At 14.9% G+C, this 16,698-nt stretch overlaps 3 protein-coding genes across 3 annotated transcripts, besides 24 other annotated features; 1 reads left to right on the forward strand and 2 right to left on the reverse strand. All coding sequences in view use genetic code 6, as the record gives it.

Moving 5' to 3' along the window:
- The first annotated feature begins 268 nt into the window (after positions 1 to 268).
- Positions 269 to 316: a microsatellite.
- Positions 317 to 538: 222 nt separating this feature from the next.
- Positions 539 to 572: a microsatellite.
- Positions 573 to 1,380: 808 nt separating this feature from the next.
- Positions 1,381 to 1,434: a microsatellite.
- Positions 1,383 to 1,428: a microsatellite.
- Positions 1,415 to 1,473: a microsatellite.
- Positions 1,426 to 1,470: a microsatellite.
- A 110-nt stretch (positions 1,474 to 1,583) lies between the features above and the next one.
- Positions 1,584 to 1,641: a microsatellite.
- Positions 1,642 to 2,829: 1,188 nt separating this feature from the next.
- Positions 2,830 to 2,886: a microsatellite.
- Positions 2,887 to 2,942: 56 nt separating this feature from the next.
- Positions 2,943 to 2,977: a microsatellite.
- A 76-nt stretch (positions 2,978 to 3,053) lies between these two features.
- Positions 3,054 to 3,096: a microsatellite.
- Positions 3,097 to 4,068: 972 nt separating this feature from the next.
- Positions 4,069 to 4,120: a microsatellite.
- Positions 4,121 to 5,320: 1,200 nt separating this feature from the next.
- On the forward strand, positions 5,321 to 6,256 carry IMG5_137930 (hypothetical protein; the record flags this gene model as incomplete). Its single annotated transcript, XM_004031752.1, has 2 exons — positions 5,321 to 5,527; positions 5,822 to 6,256. The coding sequence occupies 2 exons, from the start codon at positions 5,321 to 5,323 to the stop codon at positions 6,254 to 6,256; spliced, it is 642 nt and encodes a 213-aa protein (XP_004031800.1).
- A 59-nt stretch (positions 6,257 to 6,315) lies between these two features.
- Positions 6,316 to 6,430: a microsatellite.
- Positions 6,319 to 6,425: a microsatellite.
- A 798-nt stretch (positions 6,431 to 7,228) lies between the features above and the next one.
- Positions 7,229 to 7,269: a microsatellite.
- A 97-nt stretch (positions 7,270 to 7,366) lies between these two features.
- Positions 7,367 to 7,502: a microsatellite.
- Positions 7,503 to 8,140: 638 nt separating this feature from the next.
- Positions 8,141 to 8,190: a microsatellite.
- A 456-nt stretch (positions 8,191 to 8,646) lies between these two features.
- Positions 8,647 to 8,687: a microsatellite.
- Positions 8,688 to 9,646: 959 nt separating this feature from the next.
- Positions 9,647 to 9,684: a microsatellite.
- A 380-nt stretch (positions 9,685 to 10,064) lies between these two features.
- Positions 10,065 to 10,129: a microsatellite.
- A 421-nt stretch (positions 10,130 to 10,550) lies between these two features.
- On the reverse strand, positions 10,551 to 12,959 carry IMG5_137940 (hypothetical protein; the record flags this gene model as incomplete). The annotated part of the gene is made up of 7 exons (XM_004031753.1): positions 10,551 to 10,831; positions 10,882 to 11,036; positions 11,095 to 12,097; positions 12,142 to 12,310; positions 12,426 to 12,500; positions 12,615 to 12,865; positions 12,932 to 12,959. 7 exons carry the CDS (start codon positions 12,957 to 12,959, stop codon positions 10,551 to 10,553), a joined length of 1,962 nt encoding a protein of 653 aa, XP_004031801.1.
- Positions 12,960 to 13,621: 662 nt separating this feature from the next.
- Positions 13,622 to 13,650: a microsatellite.
- A 366-nt stretch (positions 13,651 to 14,016) lies between these two features.
- Positions 14,017 to 14,064: a microsatellite.
- A 602-nt stretch (positions 14,065 to 14,666) lies between these two features.
- Positions 14,667 to 14,691: a microsatellite.
- Positions 14,692 to 15,411: 720 nt separating this feature from the next.
- IMG5_137950 (hypothetical protein) lies at positions 15,412 to 16,346 on the reverse strand (the record flags this gene model as incomplete). The annotated part of the gene is made up of 2 exons (XM_004031754.1): positions 15,412 to 15,971; positions 16,070 to 16,346. 2 exons carry the CDS (start codon positions 16,344 to 16,346, stop codon positions 15,412 to 15,414), a joined length of 837 nt encoding a protein of 278 aa, XP_004031802.1.
- Positions 15,982 to 16,019: a microsatellite.
- An 8-nt stretch (positions 16,347 to 16,354) lies between the features above and the next one.
- Positions 16,355 to 16,398: a microsatellite.
- Positions 16,399 to 16,698: the final 300 nt, after the last annotated feature.

Consider the following 16,698-nt stretch of genomic DNA (forward strand, 5'->3'; position numbering starts at 1 on the left):
AAAAAAATAGATATTAACTAAAAAATAAAATTTATTATAACACAATTTTACATATTTGCTTTATAAAAGCTATTATTGAATACTTTTTGTTATTTTAAAATTTAAAATTTTGGATATTGAATAATTGCACCTGACTGATAATAAATAGTTTATACTGTATTAACATATTATTATTTATTAATAGAAATATAAATATTATTATAAATTATCTATAATTCTAATTTTTTTATAAATTCTATTTTTATATTTGATGAATTAAATAAATATTTATTAAAATATGTTTAAATTAATATATTTTATATTTATATTTTTTATAATAAGATAATATACTATAATACATATTTTTATATATAAATTGTATATATTAATTTTTTTAATTTTATTTATTTTATTAATATTAAATTATATAAACTATAATAAATTATATTATATATTTTTTATAGTTTTCTTTTTTATTATTCGAATTTTTAGTATATTTAAAAAAAATAATGAACTGAAAACATATTTATTATATTAATATTAAAAGAGTGTAATTTTTTTTTATTATTAAATTTATTTTATATATTTAATTTTTATAATTTAAAATAAATATTATTATATAAATAAAAATATAAAATTATTTGATAATTATTATTTATATCATCTTTTTATACTATAAATATCATTTATAAATGAGTTTTAATCATTAAATTTATTATATTAATATTCAAGTTAAAGTTCATCCTCACATAAAAATTTTTGTATTTTTTTTCTTCTCTTTCTGTTCTTTAAGAAGGTGCTCCAGGATGAGATTTAGCTTTATGTCCACCGAGCTATTCCTTTTTAAAAACTTTTTTTGACAAATTGTGCATAAATATTGCTTTTAGCCGTTTAAAAATAATACTGAAGGAAGTATTTTTTTCTGTTTTTTTATTTTTTTAGTCATTTTAGAATCGTTGGATGGTAATTAATTATGAGAAAAATAAGAATTTTGCTATGAAAATTATGTGAAGGTATTATGAAATAGATCTTATTAATATTCAAATATTTATTAATCAAAAAAATATTAGCAATAATAAATTTATTTTGAATTTTATTTATAATTATTATTTAGGTGATTTTAGTTTAAGGAAAAATAATCCATTTTATTTTTTAAATTTAAAAGATTATTAAATATATATTGACATTAATATAAAATATTTTATTTTAAAAAAAAATAATTCAGATACTTCTTGAAAAAGTATCTAATTTTTGATTAATTTTTTATTATAAAATAATAACATTATTGATTAAATTTTTTTAAATTTTGAAAATTAATTAAAATATTAAAATAAATAAAATATATATAATGCAAAAAAATATAATAAATTACTATAAAAATAATAAAAAAACATGAATAAAATATATATAAATGTATAAATATATAAATATATAAATATATAATTATATTTATATTTATATATTTTTATTTTTTTTTATTTATATTTATTTTTTACATATTTTAATAAATAATTATTTATATTATTAATATTGTATTTAAAAAAAAAAAAAAAAATACTTTTATTGAAATTCTTTAATATAAAAATATTTAAAATAACTATATATTTTTTTTATATCATTTTATTTTTTATTTTTATATATACATAATTTTTTTTTTTTTTACAATATTAATTTTTATATTTTTTTATTATATAAATAATATTTGTTTATATGTTTTTAAAATTTTTTTTATTAACTTAATAAATTATATACAATATTTATATTTATTTTTCTTCTTTTACATTTAATTATTTTATATTTTTTTTTGTTAAAATGATTATATAAAAAGCAAATATATCTTCAAAGATTTTATAAAAAAATGATTCTAAATTTAAAAGTTCATTGGTAAGAAATTAAAAATAAAGTTAGAATAATAAAATTCAAGAAAGTTAAGATTCTTTTAATCATAATTAGTATGAAAACCTAATTTCTTCTCAATTAAGTATTGCATAAAATATTTAATTAAATCAATATGAAAATCTAAATACTTTTAGAAATAAGATTTCACCAACAGACATATAAAATTAAAAAAATTTAGGAGATCATTAAATATAAGAATTATAAATGAAAAGTAATAAAAATTAACATAATGAAATTAAGAATTAAATTGAAATAAAATAGTAATAAATAAATTTGGAAATATTAAATATAGGATAAAATAATTTAAACTAATTAATTAATAAATTACCATTTAAAAGATTTTAAAAATAATAAAAACCATAAAAATATGATTAGAATGAAAAAAAAAATTAAAAAAAGGAATAATAAAAAACGTAAACTTAAAATGTAGATTATAATATAGCTTTAAAAAAGAATTAAAAATTAGTTAAAAAAGAATAAAATGTATTTTTATAAAAATATTTTATTTTTTATTTCAATTTATTGGATAAAATAAATAAAAATTTTCAAGATTTTTTAAAAATAAGATTAATTTAAAATAACAAAAAACATGAAAAGTAATTTTTTAGACGATTTTATAAGTAGAATAAAATATTTTACTTACAGTACTAATGATTTAGATGAAAACTAAGGATAATTATTTCTTGATGTACAATAAAAATTAATTAATAGAAGCATTAATTCTGATGTTGAAAACTTTTTAAAAGACATTGAAAATTAAGATTATTTGACTCTATATAATAAATAATAAGAAGATTAATAAAACTAAAATTTATTGAATTAAAAAAATTATTAATAAGAATCAGAATAAGAGAATTTAGGAGATTAAGAAAAAACAGAATAATAAAATTAAAAATTATTTGAATTAAATAAATAATAATGTAAAAGTTAAAATTCAGAACTAAAAACATCAAAAAAATTATAAGTATTTTATATTTTTAAAAACAAATTTAATGTATTTTTTTTTTATAAGTAAATGTATGATTTTGTTAATTATATTAATTTAGAAGATTAAGATTTACTAAAAAATAATGAAAAAGAAAATAATAAAATAGAAAATCGAAAATATTATAATAAACCTGAAATAGATCTTTAATATATTTAATAAAAAGTTAAATAAAAAATAGATGAATAAGAAAAAAAATAAAAAAGTAAACAAAAAAATTAAAAAATAGTAAAACAATATAATTCTGTTTACAAAAACTATCTGTAATTAACAGAGGAATTTTTAAGTTCATTTAAGAAATGATTTTTTTTTAAAAAAAAAAACTATTTTAATCTAATGTTAAACAAATAAAATAATAAATTATTAATATATTAATTTTTCTTTTGTTTAAAAAAAATATTTTTTAAATTTAAAAGATAGTCTTTATAATATTTAAATATATTCTTTTTAAAAAAATAACATTAGTATTTTTATAATTTTATTGTAATAAGTTAATATTTTTTTCTTTAATAAATGTAAAAACAAATGTATAATATTGTCTATGCAATAAAACTGAAAAAATTAATTGATAATATTTCATGTTTAAAAAAATAAAGAAATTAATTCTAAAGATTTAAATTACCCATTATATACTTTAAACATTTTAATTTAAATCATATTTACATCACTTTCTAACATTTTTATTATTTTTTTATAATATTTTTTTAAACACAATAATTAAAAAAAAATGATTATAGCATCTTTTTTATTTTATTGAGTTTTTTTTAAAAATATTAAAAAAAAAAAAAAATTAAATATTTTCAATTTTAACTATTAATTTGTTATTGTAATAAAAATAATTTTTTTAAGTATCTAATTTCAATTTCATGATTTTCTAACATTTTTCAAGATTTTATTTTAAATACAAAAAAAAATTCGAAATTATAAAGTTTAATAAAAATGGCATAAAGTCAATAAATATTTTAAATTTAGAGATAGAAATAATTTTAAAATAAAAATATATGGATAGGTTAAATAAATTAAAAGTTCAATAATATCTAATACACAATTTGTATTTGAACTATTAAATTGCGTAAATTAAAAAGTTCTAGTATCTTTAAATAAAAATACCGTCAATATATTGAATAAAAATAATAAAAAATTGCTGAATTGTAAATTTAAGAAACAGAAATACAGTAAATTATCAAAGTTAATCTTACAAAAAATTAATTATTAAAAAATTTTTAAATATTTAAAAATAGTTTTAATTTTAAAAATGATGATACTCAAATTAAAATATAATTAAAAACAAATATATTTTAAAAATAATTAAAAATTAGAATTTATAAACTTAACTATTTTTTTTTTGAAAATGAGAAATAAAACCAGAGGAGAATCTAAAATATAGTATCCTATATATATTTTTTTTTTTTACAATATATTTAAAATTAATTAATTTTTTAAAATTTGAGAAAAAAATTCTAGATAAAACTTCTATTTTAATAAATATAAAATAAATTATATATTAAAAGTAAAAATATTTAAATTAACATTGTTGTACTTAAAAAAAAAAATTAAGTTTTTATCAATTTTTTGAAAATCGAAGGAAAAAAAGTAATAATAAATAGATTTAAATTAATTATCTAATAATTATAAAGAAAATAATAATAATAATCTATTTATTTAAAAAAAAATATATATAAATAATTATCATACTAAAGATACAAAAATAAAAAAAAATTGATAATAATAAAACAAACAAAAGATATTAAAGTAAAATACAAATAATTAGAAAGTTTTTTTAAAAAAATATATAGTGATTAATAATAATTATATTTATTATTAAAATAAAAACATTTTTGTCAAATTATTATTATTTATTTTTTGCTAATTATATAAATAACATATATAATATATGCAAAAACATTTATTCTTTTTTTTTCTATTATATTTATATATAATATTTGTTAATTTTGTATTAGGTATATATTTTTTATGTATTTAATTTTTTTAAATTTTTATTATTAATGGAGCGATAATAAGATATATCAACAAATAGATAAAGAAAAAGCTTTTTATAACAATTTAGAAGCGCGTTAGGATTATATTTATATTAATATCTTCCTCTAAATACTTTTATCACAGGATCATTTGCTATTAATTATTTATCTAAAAAAGTTTTATTTAAAAAAAATATAATTATTACATTATTTTTATTTAAATTATATATATAAAGCTTAGATTTGGTAATAAAGGTATAGCAGCATTTTTTGTTATGAATTAATTCTTTTAATAATTTGCTAGAAAATCAGATACATATCAGAAAATTTTTCAATATTTAGCACCTCATAAATATTTTAAAGGTTTTAATGTGCATTATGAAAGTCCTTTAGAAAAAGAAAAAATATTATTGCCAGTTTATTTTATTATTATTTTTTTTATAATATTTTTTTAATAAAGGTTCATCCACATAGTATTATGGCAATGGCTCTTTTATTAAATATGTATAGAAAAGAAGAACCTTTAAGTCAAGTAGTTTTTTGTGGATCACGAGTTGCTTTGCAAATGCCTTTGGCTGGGTATTTAATAAGATGGTCAGGATTAGTATCTGCTGATCCACAAAGTTTCTAAAGTTACATGTAAAAGGGAAAAAACATATGCTTTATTCCAGGAGGATATGAAGAAGTAATTTTAATATATACTACAAAAAAAATAAAAATTATTCATTCCATAAATTTTATTAAATACTGATTTAATAATAAAAAAAATGATATTAACTAATTATTTTTTAATTTAATTTTTTTTTTTATGCATTACAAAAATATAAAAGATTTTTTTAATTTGTAATGCAAAAAAAAAAAATCAATTTAAATATGTTTAGTAAAATAGTTTTTTTTTTTAAAATTAAGTTTTTGAAAAAAATTAATATTTTTTTTTATATGAACAACTAATATTTCCAAATTAATAAATTTTAAAAAGGCTAGTTTAACTTCTTAAAATTAATATAATTATTATTTAGAACATAAAGGCTTCATAAAATATGCAATGAAATATGGCTACAAGATTAGACCTTGTGTAGCTTATAATGAAAATAAAGCTTATTAAACAATAGATAAGTTTTATAAATTCAGACTTTTATTAAATAAATTTAAATTCGTAGGAACTTTATTTTATTCTAAATATTTTTTAATTTTGTCTAATCCTAATATTAATATTGAAATGGTTGTTGCAAAACCTTTTGAAGTTCCATAAATTGAAAATCCGACTAAAGAATAAATTGAAGAATGGCATAAAAAATATATAGAATATGTAACTCAAATTTTTTATAAATATAAAAACTAATTTGATTCTAAAGGAGGAGATTTATATGGATATTAAAATGAATAATTAAAATAACTAAAACCAAAGTTATGATTATATATTAAAAAATATATTTATATTTTAATTTTTATAAAGTAAAAGTTAATAAAGTCTTATTTTTATTTTTGTTTTTTTATTTTTATTTTTGTTTTTTTATTTTTATTTTTGTTTTTTTTATTTTTATTTTTTTTATTTTTATTTTTATTTTTTTTATTTTTATTTTCTATTAAAACTTTATTTAATATGTTTATATATAAATTATTAAAATATTTTAATAAATGCATTTTTATTTTAAATTAATAAAAAATATTTTTCTTTATAAAGTGAAATATTTTTCTATTCTATTTAAGAAGTTATATACTTAAATTTTTTAATAGTTATATTAAATATATAAAAAAAATTAAAATTTTTGTATTTTAATTAAATATTCATATAAAATGAATTTAATTACAAAAATAATATATTTTATCTTGATATATATTTAATTAAATAATTTATAAATTATAAAGTTGATAAATATAATTGACTTTCAAACTATTTATGAAAAGTATGAGAAGTAGTAAATAAAGTTAAAACAAAGATTTAATTCTTAGCAATAAATTATCAGTTTCAAATTTAGAATATTGTAGGATATGCCATTAAATATAATAAGAGGATGACCCATTTATCAATAAATTTTGCTATTGTACAGGATCACTAAAAAATATTCATAGTTAATGTTTTTTGTTTTTAATTAATAAAGAACTGTAAAACGTAAATAAATTAAAGTTTAAAAGTTTTTAAATAAAAAAAAGATGTAATGCCTGCTTTTTCGAATATTAAATATATGGTAAATAGAAATATATTATAAATTAAATGATATTTACAAATTAAAATAAACGTTATATAATTCTTACAATTATATCGTTATTAATGATTATATTGATAATAATTTTAATTATTTTTGATTTTTTTTTGGAAAAAAATACATTTAATTATTATATAATACAAATGAGTTTATTATGTACATCAATATTTATAATAGTATTAATTATTTTTGGATTATTTTTTATATTTTTTAATTATTTAATTGTATATAAATTATATTATATTGAATTAAGAAGTATAATTTAAAAAGATAAAAACTATTTTGAATTAAATAAAAACATTCTTGTTTATAGAAAAAATAATAATAAAAATTAAAATAAAAATAATAATAAAAATAATAATAAAGATAATAATAATAATAATAATAATTATAATAATAATAATAATAATAATATTAATAATAATAAATAATTATAATTATAACTATAATAATTTTTTCATATATCCATTTAAAAAAATTAAGTAATTAATTTTACAATTAATCATTAGAATTAAACTTCTTTTTAATAAATTATGAATTCTTAATAATAAAACAATATAAGTTAAATTTATAAAATTAATAATTTTTATAATAAATTATAATTTATAATTTGCTAAAATAATTAATAAAATCCTGAAGAAATGTTTTAAATTTAATATAATAATTTTGAATAAAATAAATGAATTATATAATAATACATGTAAAATATTTAAAAAATAAAAATCGAAATATATATTTATCTTAAAAACAAATATATTTTTATTTATTTATAATTATTATATATATTAATAATATTTATAATATTAATTTTTTTTTTATTAAATATATGCTATCAGTTTTTTTTTTAATAAATTTTTCTTTCATTTAAATTATTTTTTATATTAAAAATTTAATTTTACTTTGTCATTATTGTTTATTCATAATTTTTTTACAGCTTCATATTAAAAAATGTGATTTAGTTAAAAGTTTTAAGTATTTTTTTATTTTAAGATTTTTATTTATATTATTTTTTAGTTAAAGTTAAATTATTAATTTATTAATATTATGAGTTTTAATAATTTTTTTATTTTTAATATTACAAATGATCTTCAATTTTATTTATTTTATTATTTTCTAATATATTATATTTTATTTATATATTTTTTTAATGTATATTTTTTTTTCCTTTTAAGTCTATTAATACAGTATTTTTTATTTAATTTACATCTTATTTTTGTAATCTTTCTAAATATGTATCATTAGTATTCTATATTAGCCACTTTTTTAAAATAAAATTTTAGGTTTTATCAAAATCTAGAGTCGTATAATTTTATATCAATTTCTTATATTTAATTGTAATTAAATTTTACAATATTTTATTATTAATTTTTAGAATAAAGTTTTTAAAAATATTAGATTTTATATATTTAATAAATTAATAGTCATATAATTATTCATTTCTTATACTAAATGATTTGCTTATTTTTACCTTTTTAATATCACTGGTAAAAGATCAGAAATAATTGATTTTTTTTATATATTAAATTAATTATTTTATTATTGAAAACTTAATTTCTTAGACTATTTTAATTTATCTTCATAATTTAAAATGTTTTTTTTTAAAAAAATTTATAATTATTTAAATTAAATTTTAATTATACAAAAAAACTTCTCTTTATACTATTTTTTATTTGCAATTTAAAAATTATTAAAATTTAAAATATTTTCTTTAATATAAATGAAATTTAATTTATCGTGAATACATAAAAAAAACATTATTTTAAATGACAATTCTTGGAAAAAATATATTAATATAAATAAAAAAAGTGATTAAACTTTATATAGTCATACAATTATTGTTTAAATTTAATAAGTATCAGAATGACAACGACTAAAATAATAAAACATTTTATTATTTATACTTAATAAAGTAATATATAATCTACTTGAAGAAACATGTAATATTAGTATTAGTAATAGATTAAAAAATCAGTTCATAATAATCAAAATTTAATTTTTTTAAGATATTCAATTTTGCATTAAGTTTAAAGAAACTAAAGTGAAGATTTTTTAAATCATTATTCATTAAAAATTTCACCTATTGTAAAAAATTATTTGCTCTGATGTTTTTTTTTATTTTTCTGTATTTTTTGTTAAACAAAAACTCAATATAAAAAGGGCATTTATCAAATTATTTATAGAGTTTTAAAAAAAATTAAAGAAAACTAAAAAAAAAAGCATTAGAAATGCAATATAAAAAATATAAAATGATAAATAAATTATTTAATTAATGAATGGAAATACAAAAATATAAATACAATCACAAAACTTTTAAATTAATAGTAAAAAAAATATAAATATTTAAAAATATAAGACTAAAATACAAAATTTAGTAAATTTTAAATTTAATAAAGATATAACACTTTTATAATAATATTTTAAAAGAAATTAATAATTGAAAAAAAAGAAAAAATAGATAAATTTTTATTTATATATATTTTTTATAATTTATTTATTATAAACTTTTTTTATTTTTTTTGAATTCTAATAATTTATATTTTACATTATTCTACTTTTTCTTTTTCTTATAATTTTTTTCAAATCTTAATTTCATTCATTAAATTTTCAATTTCTTATAAATTCTCATATTTATTATTATCTTTTTTATCATGATTTATTTATAGAGTTTAATAATTTAATTAAACTTTAACATCAGATGCAAATTTGCTCTATTAATTGTGATAATCAATATTTTATTTTTGAAACATCTTTTATTAGGAAAGCTATAAAAAAACAAATGTGATATAATTTATAAATAAACTATTATTTTTTACTATTGATTATCTAAATTCTTAAGCATTCTATATTTTTTTAATATATTATTATCGTCTTGTTTATTATGCAGTTGCAGGATTAATTAAGTCATATTACTTTAAAAAACATATATAAAAAACTAAATATATAATATTTTATTATAAAATAATAAAAAAATGTTTAATTTTTAAATTTTATATAAACTTTTTAATTATAATTACAATTAGTATTATATTATATTATATTATATTATATTATATTATATTATAATTATATTAATTTATTATTACCACTTTAAATCCTTATTCTACTTTATTAAAAGTTTCAACATTCGGTATTCCTTCTTTTATTTTAAACATTTTTTCATTGAAATATTACATAGGTAATAATGCATGAATAATTCCTATTATAATACCTGCAATTGCTATTTTCGGAGCTTGTGTTTTCTCATCTGAAATATAAAGGAAAAAAACTAAGTTAGATATACTAAATATAGGCAATATTATCTCAATCATTTCTGTCATTTCTATTGAAAGTTCTTGCCCTTATTAATATTTTATTGTTCTTCTGTTTAAAATATTATACTATTTTTTTTTTATAATTTTTCTTTAAAAATTTAAAATATTACCTTATCAATCCAATACTATAAGAATATAGTTATAAATGAATATAATATACAAATAGGTAAAATAGGTCCGTAAAAAGCTGTCATATACATCGTATTTATTAATGTACAATATCTAATTTCTATAGGATATATCGGATCCTCATATAATCTTTTAGCATTTTAAAATTTAAATATTTAAAAAAATAATTTATATTTTTTAAACTCATTTAATTATGATTAAGTTAAAATAGATTTTAAACCCTTTTTTCTTGTAATTTTCGTTTCAATTTTTTTACGTAATATCCAACATCTAAAGCTTAAGTTACAAATGATATTACCATATTCGAAATAAAAACATAATTTTAATTTTATGCTAACCCACCTTTTTAATTTAAAATAAATAAAACAAAAATTAATTTTGATTATTTATACCATTTCCAAATATTTTCAAGAATTTTGATTTATTATTATTAGTTATTACTATTTCAACTAAAAAAGTAATTAAAGAAGTATTACAAAACTAAGCTATTGATATTTTTTTAGCTTAACTAATATTAAATTTAGTAATAGTAATATGCCCTTCTTTTCTTAAAAAATTATATAATGTTAAAATAATAAATTTATAATTTTTTAAATTAAAAATACTTAGCAACTTCAACTAAAATAATCTTCAAAACTTCATTAAAAATACTAATTACTACAGAAATAGCAATACCAACTATTTAAACGATTGTTTAATTATCATTATTAGAACTAGTATTTAAAGATTTTTAAGCTGTAATAAGTCCATAAAGTAATCCAAAACAAGCTCCTAAAACTAAAAGTGAAAACAAAGTTCCTAAAAGATTTCTTTATGATCTTTGTTTATCTGACAGTTTTAAATTTTCCCAAAAAATATCAGTAGGTTAAGGAGCTTATTTAATTACAAGCTAATTCCCATGATAAACTAAAGGTTTAACTCCTTTTATTTTCATTTAAATAAAACTACAATCATATAAATCTATAATTTCTTCCTTTTCTTATTCTGTTTATAAACTTACAAAAGCCCATCCACTAAAGTATTTTTCCATAAATTATTTTCCCTTTCCATCTGCAAATTTAGCTTCTAAAGTTTCTTTATTTTTATCAGCAATATAAACTTCTTAATTTACTTTTTCTAATGACATACCTTGAGGATATTATCCTTTATTATAAAAATAAGATAATAATTTTTATTTTTTCAGAATTTTTTATCTCTTATATTTATGCAAAGTCTTCAATTCATCCAAATCATAACATAAATTAACTTTTACAATATTTAGCTTTTTTCCTCCTGGAAATGCATTTTTTTCCAAAAAATCTTTTAAATCATCGTCATAATCATCATTCAATGCATTTTCAATTTTTTTTGGGATATTATTTATCATAATTGTATAATCATTTACAGAAATATCCGCAACATCACATTCTACATCTGTTTTTCTTTGAACATATCGAAAATATTATAAAAGAATTATTATTATAAATATTGAAAATAAATTCAAAGCGCTTTATATATCCATTAATTAATTTTCATTTCTTTTATTTCCTAATGAATATTTTGTAATCCAATTATTTGAATCACATTAATCTTAGTCAACTTTTAATTTTTATTATTCACAATATTAGCCTTATTTAAATTTATTTATTTATTTAGTTTATATTTGTATTTACCAATAGTTCCATTTGTTACTGTGTTAAATATTCCACTTACGCCAAACAAAATAATTAAAAACATCAAACAAAATTTTATATAAGTAAAAAATAAAGGAAAACCACTACCTAAAATGATAATTAAGTTAAATCGCACCATAAACTAAGTCTTATATTTTCTACTCTTCTGCTACAACATTTACAATATGAAATTTAAGAATTTTCTGAGTTATCTTCTTTTCCAATAATAGAAGCTTACTTAATCAATATTTTTTTATAAAAATAATAAAATCGATATATATTACGCTATGTTATTTTGCTTATTTAAAGTCTGCAGGTATTTAATCAGGATCATAAGTAGATTCGGTTTCAGAATCTTTCTTTTATATTTATTAATTTTTAATACTTTCGTATTATTAATTTTATTATTGTTTTTTATTTGTTGTTATAAAAACATTTATTATACTTTCATTATTTTATTTGTTTATGTTTACTTTAGGCGAATTATTTGTTATTGGTCTTTTTTAATTTTTTGAAGAACTCGTCGCATTTGTTATAAGATTTTTTTATTTTTGATTATTTTATTCATCATTTAAGTTTTTTTGCTCGATTTCTTGTATAAGGTCTTCTATTTTCAATATTTCATCATTTTGATTTTATTTTTATATTACAAGAGCACCAATATTCTTTTTTTTTATTAAAACTACACTGTTTTTGTTTATATTTGGTTGCTTTTTATCAGCGCCTTTTTTTATTTTATTTAATTTAAAAATTTGATTAATAACAAATAACTATATAATAATTATTTTACCACTAATATTTATCTTTTTTGAAGCCATTTTTAGTATTATTTAAAATATCTTTCTTTAATTTTTTTTTCTTAGTTAATTATTTAACTTATTGTATTTTCATATAAAAAAATAAAAATGAATAAAATAATATAATAATATAATATTTTTTTTACATATTGACTTTTTATTTTTATTTTTAGTTTAATTTAGTATGAATATAAAGAAATAGAAAAAATGGAATTAACCTTTATTTTGTTCAATTGATTTTTTTAAAAAAATACAGAAACAAAAAAAAAATAAGAAAAATTATAGTTAATACATTAATAAAACTAAAATATTAAAGTTTCATTTAATAAAAAAAAAAATAAAAGTAAAAATTAAATATAATGATAAAATTTTAAATTAAATAGTTTCGAAAATTTAAAGGTTTTAATTTATGTTCTATAAATAAAGTATTTTATTTTCAAAGATTAATTAATAATTTATATTATACTAATGAATAAAAAATTATTCATGGAAACAAATTCAAAAAAAAAAGATTATTTGACGTTTTGCAATAAATACTATATATATTTTTATTAATTAAAATAATATAAACAAAACATAAAAAAAAATTATTAAATTAAATTGATATAAAAGTTGATCAAACATGATAATAGATAAAAGTTTATTTGTATATAATTTATTTTATTTTTGATATTTTATTTTATTATATATATATATATATATATATATATATTTAATTTAACCTAAATATAAAATTATCCTAGATAATTATTACTAATATAAAGTTAATTATTCAATTCATATTTATTATTATGTAGAGTATTATGAATATATTTTAAATAATAGTTTAGATTTAATATTTTAACAATAATATAAATATTTATTTATTTTATTACTAGATTATACAGTTTTTTTTATATTTTTAATTTATAATTATTCCAGATATTTAAATTACAATACATAATAAGGAAAAATTTTAATACAATTAACTAAACTAATATATAATATAATTTAATATTTATCTAAATAGTTTTTAGAATTTTTAATTGATTAATAATTTGAAATATTATATTTTTAATATTTATGTTTTAAATAAAAAAATTTATATTAATTTACATTTATAATTATATATAAATTTATATTTATATATCCACAGTTTTTAAATATTTCAATCTTAATCAATTTAATTAATACAAGCTTTAAGACAACTTATTGTATTTAATAAAAAGTCATGACTTAATTTACTTCTTGTCGACATTTCAGAATTACTTAAATGACCACTAAAACTTTTATTAAAAAAATAATAATTATAAAATAAATTAAAAGTATTTATATTTGCTTTTTACTTTATTGAAGGTAATTTTTGCTTATTTTATGCATATATCTTATAAGGATCTTAGAAATATTAAGGTTTATTTTACTTTTTATTTTTTAAATTACTATTAACTTATTTGTTTCTTGTTGATTCTCTTCCAGAAAGAAACTAATTTTTAGTTTATTTATTAATTTTCAAATTAATTTTATATTAATTATAGCCTTATAATGAATTCCCTTATTAATTACTAATTGTTCGATTATTTTATATTTCTTCAGTTAAATTTTATTGTAAAAGTTATTATTACTCTTTAGTTTATTAAAATTCATTTGAATCTTTTTCATTTTGTTTTTAATTTCCATTTGGTAAAGAGCGATATTATTGATCTAATTTTTGTTTAAAAAAAACACTTTTTTATTAAAATTATTATTCAATTTATTATTTTTATTATTTTTATTAGAAAATGAAGGTTATTAATAATTAATTGAGGATTTACTTGTTTGAGATTCACTATTATAAGCTAAGTTTTTCTATAAATTAAAAATTTAATAAACATCGCCTTTTTTTTAATTGTTTTTATAATATTCTCCAAATGCCTTTTTTTTTTTCTTAGAAGTTTCGTTTTTCAATATTTCTTGATTCTTCCTGACATTTCTTATAAGATTAGATTCTATAATGCATTTGGTATAATCCAAATAGCAGGATTCACACACTTTTGTTTTCAAACTTAGCCAACTTTAGTTTTGTTTGATTTTTTAATAGTTTTATTGATTAAAATTTCCCCATACTTTAACAATTAATGCTGGCATTATATTAAGGTTAATTTCGTTTTTTTAATGTTCTTAGTCAAGATATTTAAGTAAATCATTTAATTCTTGTTCTTTATTCATATACCTTTCAGTAATAGATTAATTATTAGTATTTATGGAAATTCGTTTGCTTTCATTCTATTTTTTTTCAAGATTTTCTCTTCTTCTTGCTATTTTCTCTTTGCTTTATTCTATTAAATTAATTATGTCTTATGGTAAAATAGTTTTTTCATTTCCAACAGCTTATTATTCATAAGTATTTATAATTTAAGAAAATTAAATTTCGTATAATTAATTAGTATGTAATTCACAATTTGAACAGTTTTTTCAAAATTATTCTATAAATTTATAACATGACCATTTTAGATATTCATTAAGGTTCCCATTATATTATGTGCTTTGTAATTGTTTTTTAAAGTTTAAATATTGGAGATAGCATTCTAGGTATTTATTAGGTATTTGTATTTAATTCTTTGTATTCTTAAAAACGTTCTCTTACCTTCAAACCAGTACAAAAAAGAAGCCAAAGTCTATTTTTGTCATCCAATTTAAAATATAATACCATTCTTGATATTTATATGTTTCCTCCACTTATGTCTTATATATGTTTTACTATATTTACACATATTTGTTCTAAGTCTGCTGATAATATTGGGGATGTTATACTATCTTATATTGCTAAATATTCAGGACCTTCGAATGTACATAAACGTTCATTCATAGGTACCTTTGTATTATCTAATTTATTAATGTTTGTTTTTCTATATAATAAACAAAATTATGGGGACCAGGATATTTTTATTAATGAATTTACACCACCTTTTGGCTATATAAATTTCTAAAGAATTGCATTTAAGTTTTTCTCTCGCTAATGAATAAATATATTAAATTAATCTTCATTAAAATATTCAAACTATATAACTTCTTATTCTGAATCTTATTTTTATATTTTTTTATTTTTTCATATTTTTTTTATTTACTTTCTGGAAAATTCGTCATTTAATCGTTTATATTATTTTTTTATAAACATTGCTAATTATGATTTTAAGAAACTAAATATTATGCTACTATTCCAGATTAAGGAACATTATATATGAATATATCTTATGCTTTTTATATATCTATACGTTCTTTTGTTTTTCGTATTATTTAACCTTCTCGATTGGTAAAGTACCAAAAATATGGTTATGCCCATCTATATATTATTGTATCAACTAAAAATACTCCAGGGCAACTTGCACCTGTTTGACTATTTTTTTTCCATAAATGAAAATATAGCCATTCTGTTGATGTTGATAATTTCATTATATTTTAATTTTTTTAATTTGATGAATTTTTTTGATTTGATAGTTTTTTTTAAAATAAAATAAAAATTATTAAATATATAATCTAATTCTTGACACAGTAAATTAAATCTCTATCAACTCAAAATGGGAATTGAAAACATTTATTATAGTTAGTTTTTTAAAAATATACTAAATGCCTTTGATCTATTTATAAAAAGATTTGGAATAAAATTATTTATAAAAATTCTTATTATACTAATATATATTTTTCATTTTAAATTTAATATTTATAATTCATTTTTATTTAAATTATGTTTATAAAAAGAATTAATTTATTTTTTAATGATTGATAGGACCAGTTCTCTTCACAT

Source organism: Ichthyophthirius multifiliis (assembly GCF_000220395.1).
Source record: "Ichthyophthirius multifiliis unplaced genomic scaffold scaff_1120509251070, whole genome shotgun sequence".
Classification (NCBI taxonomy): domain Eukaryota; phylum Ciliophora; class Oligohymenophorea; order Hymenostomatida; genus Ichthyophthirius; species Ichthyophthirius multifiliis.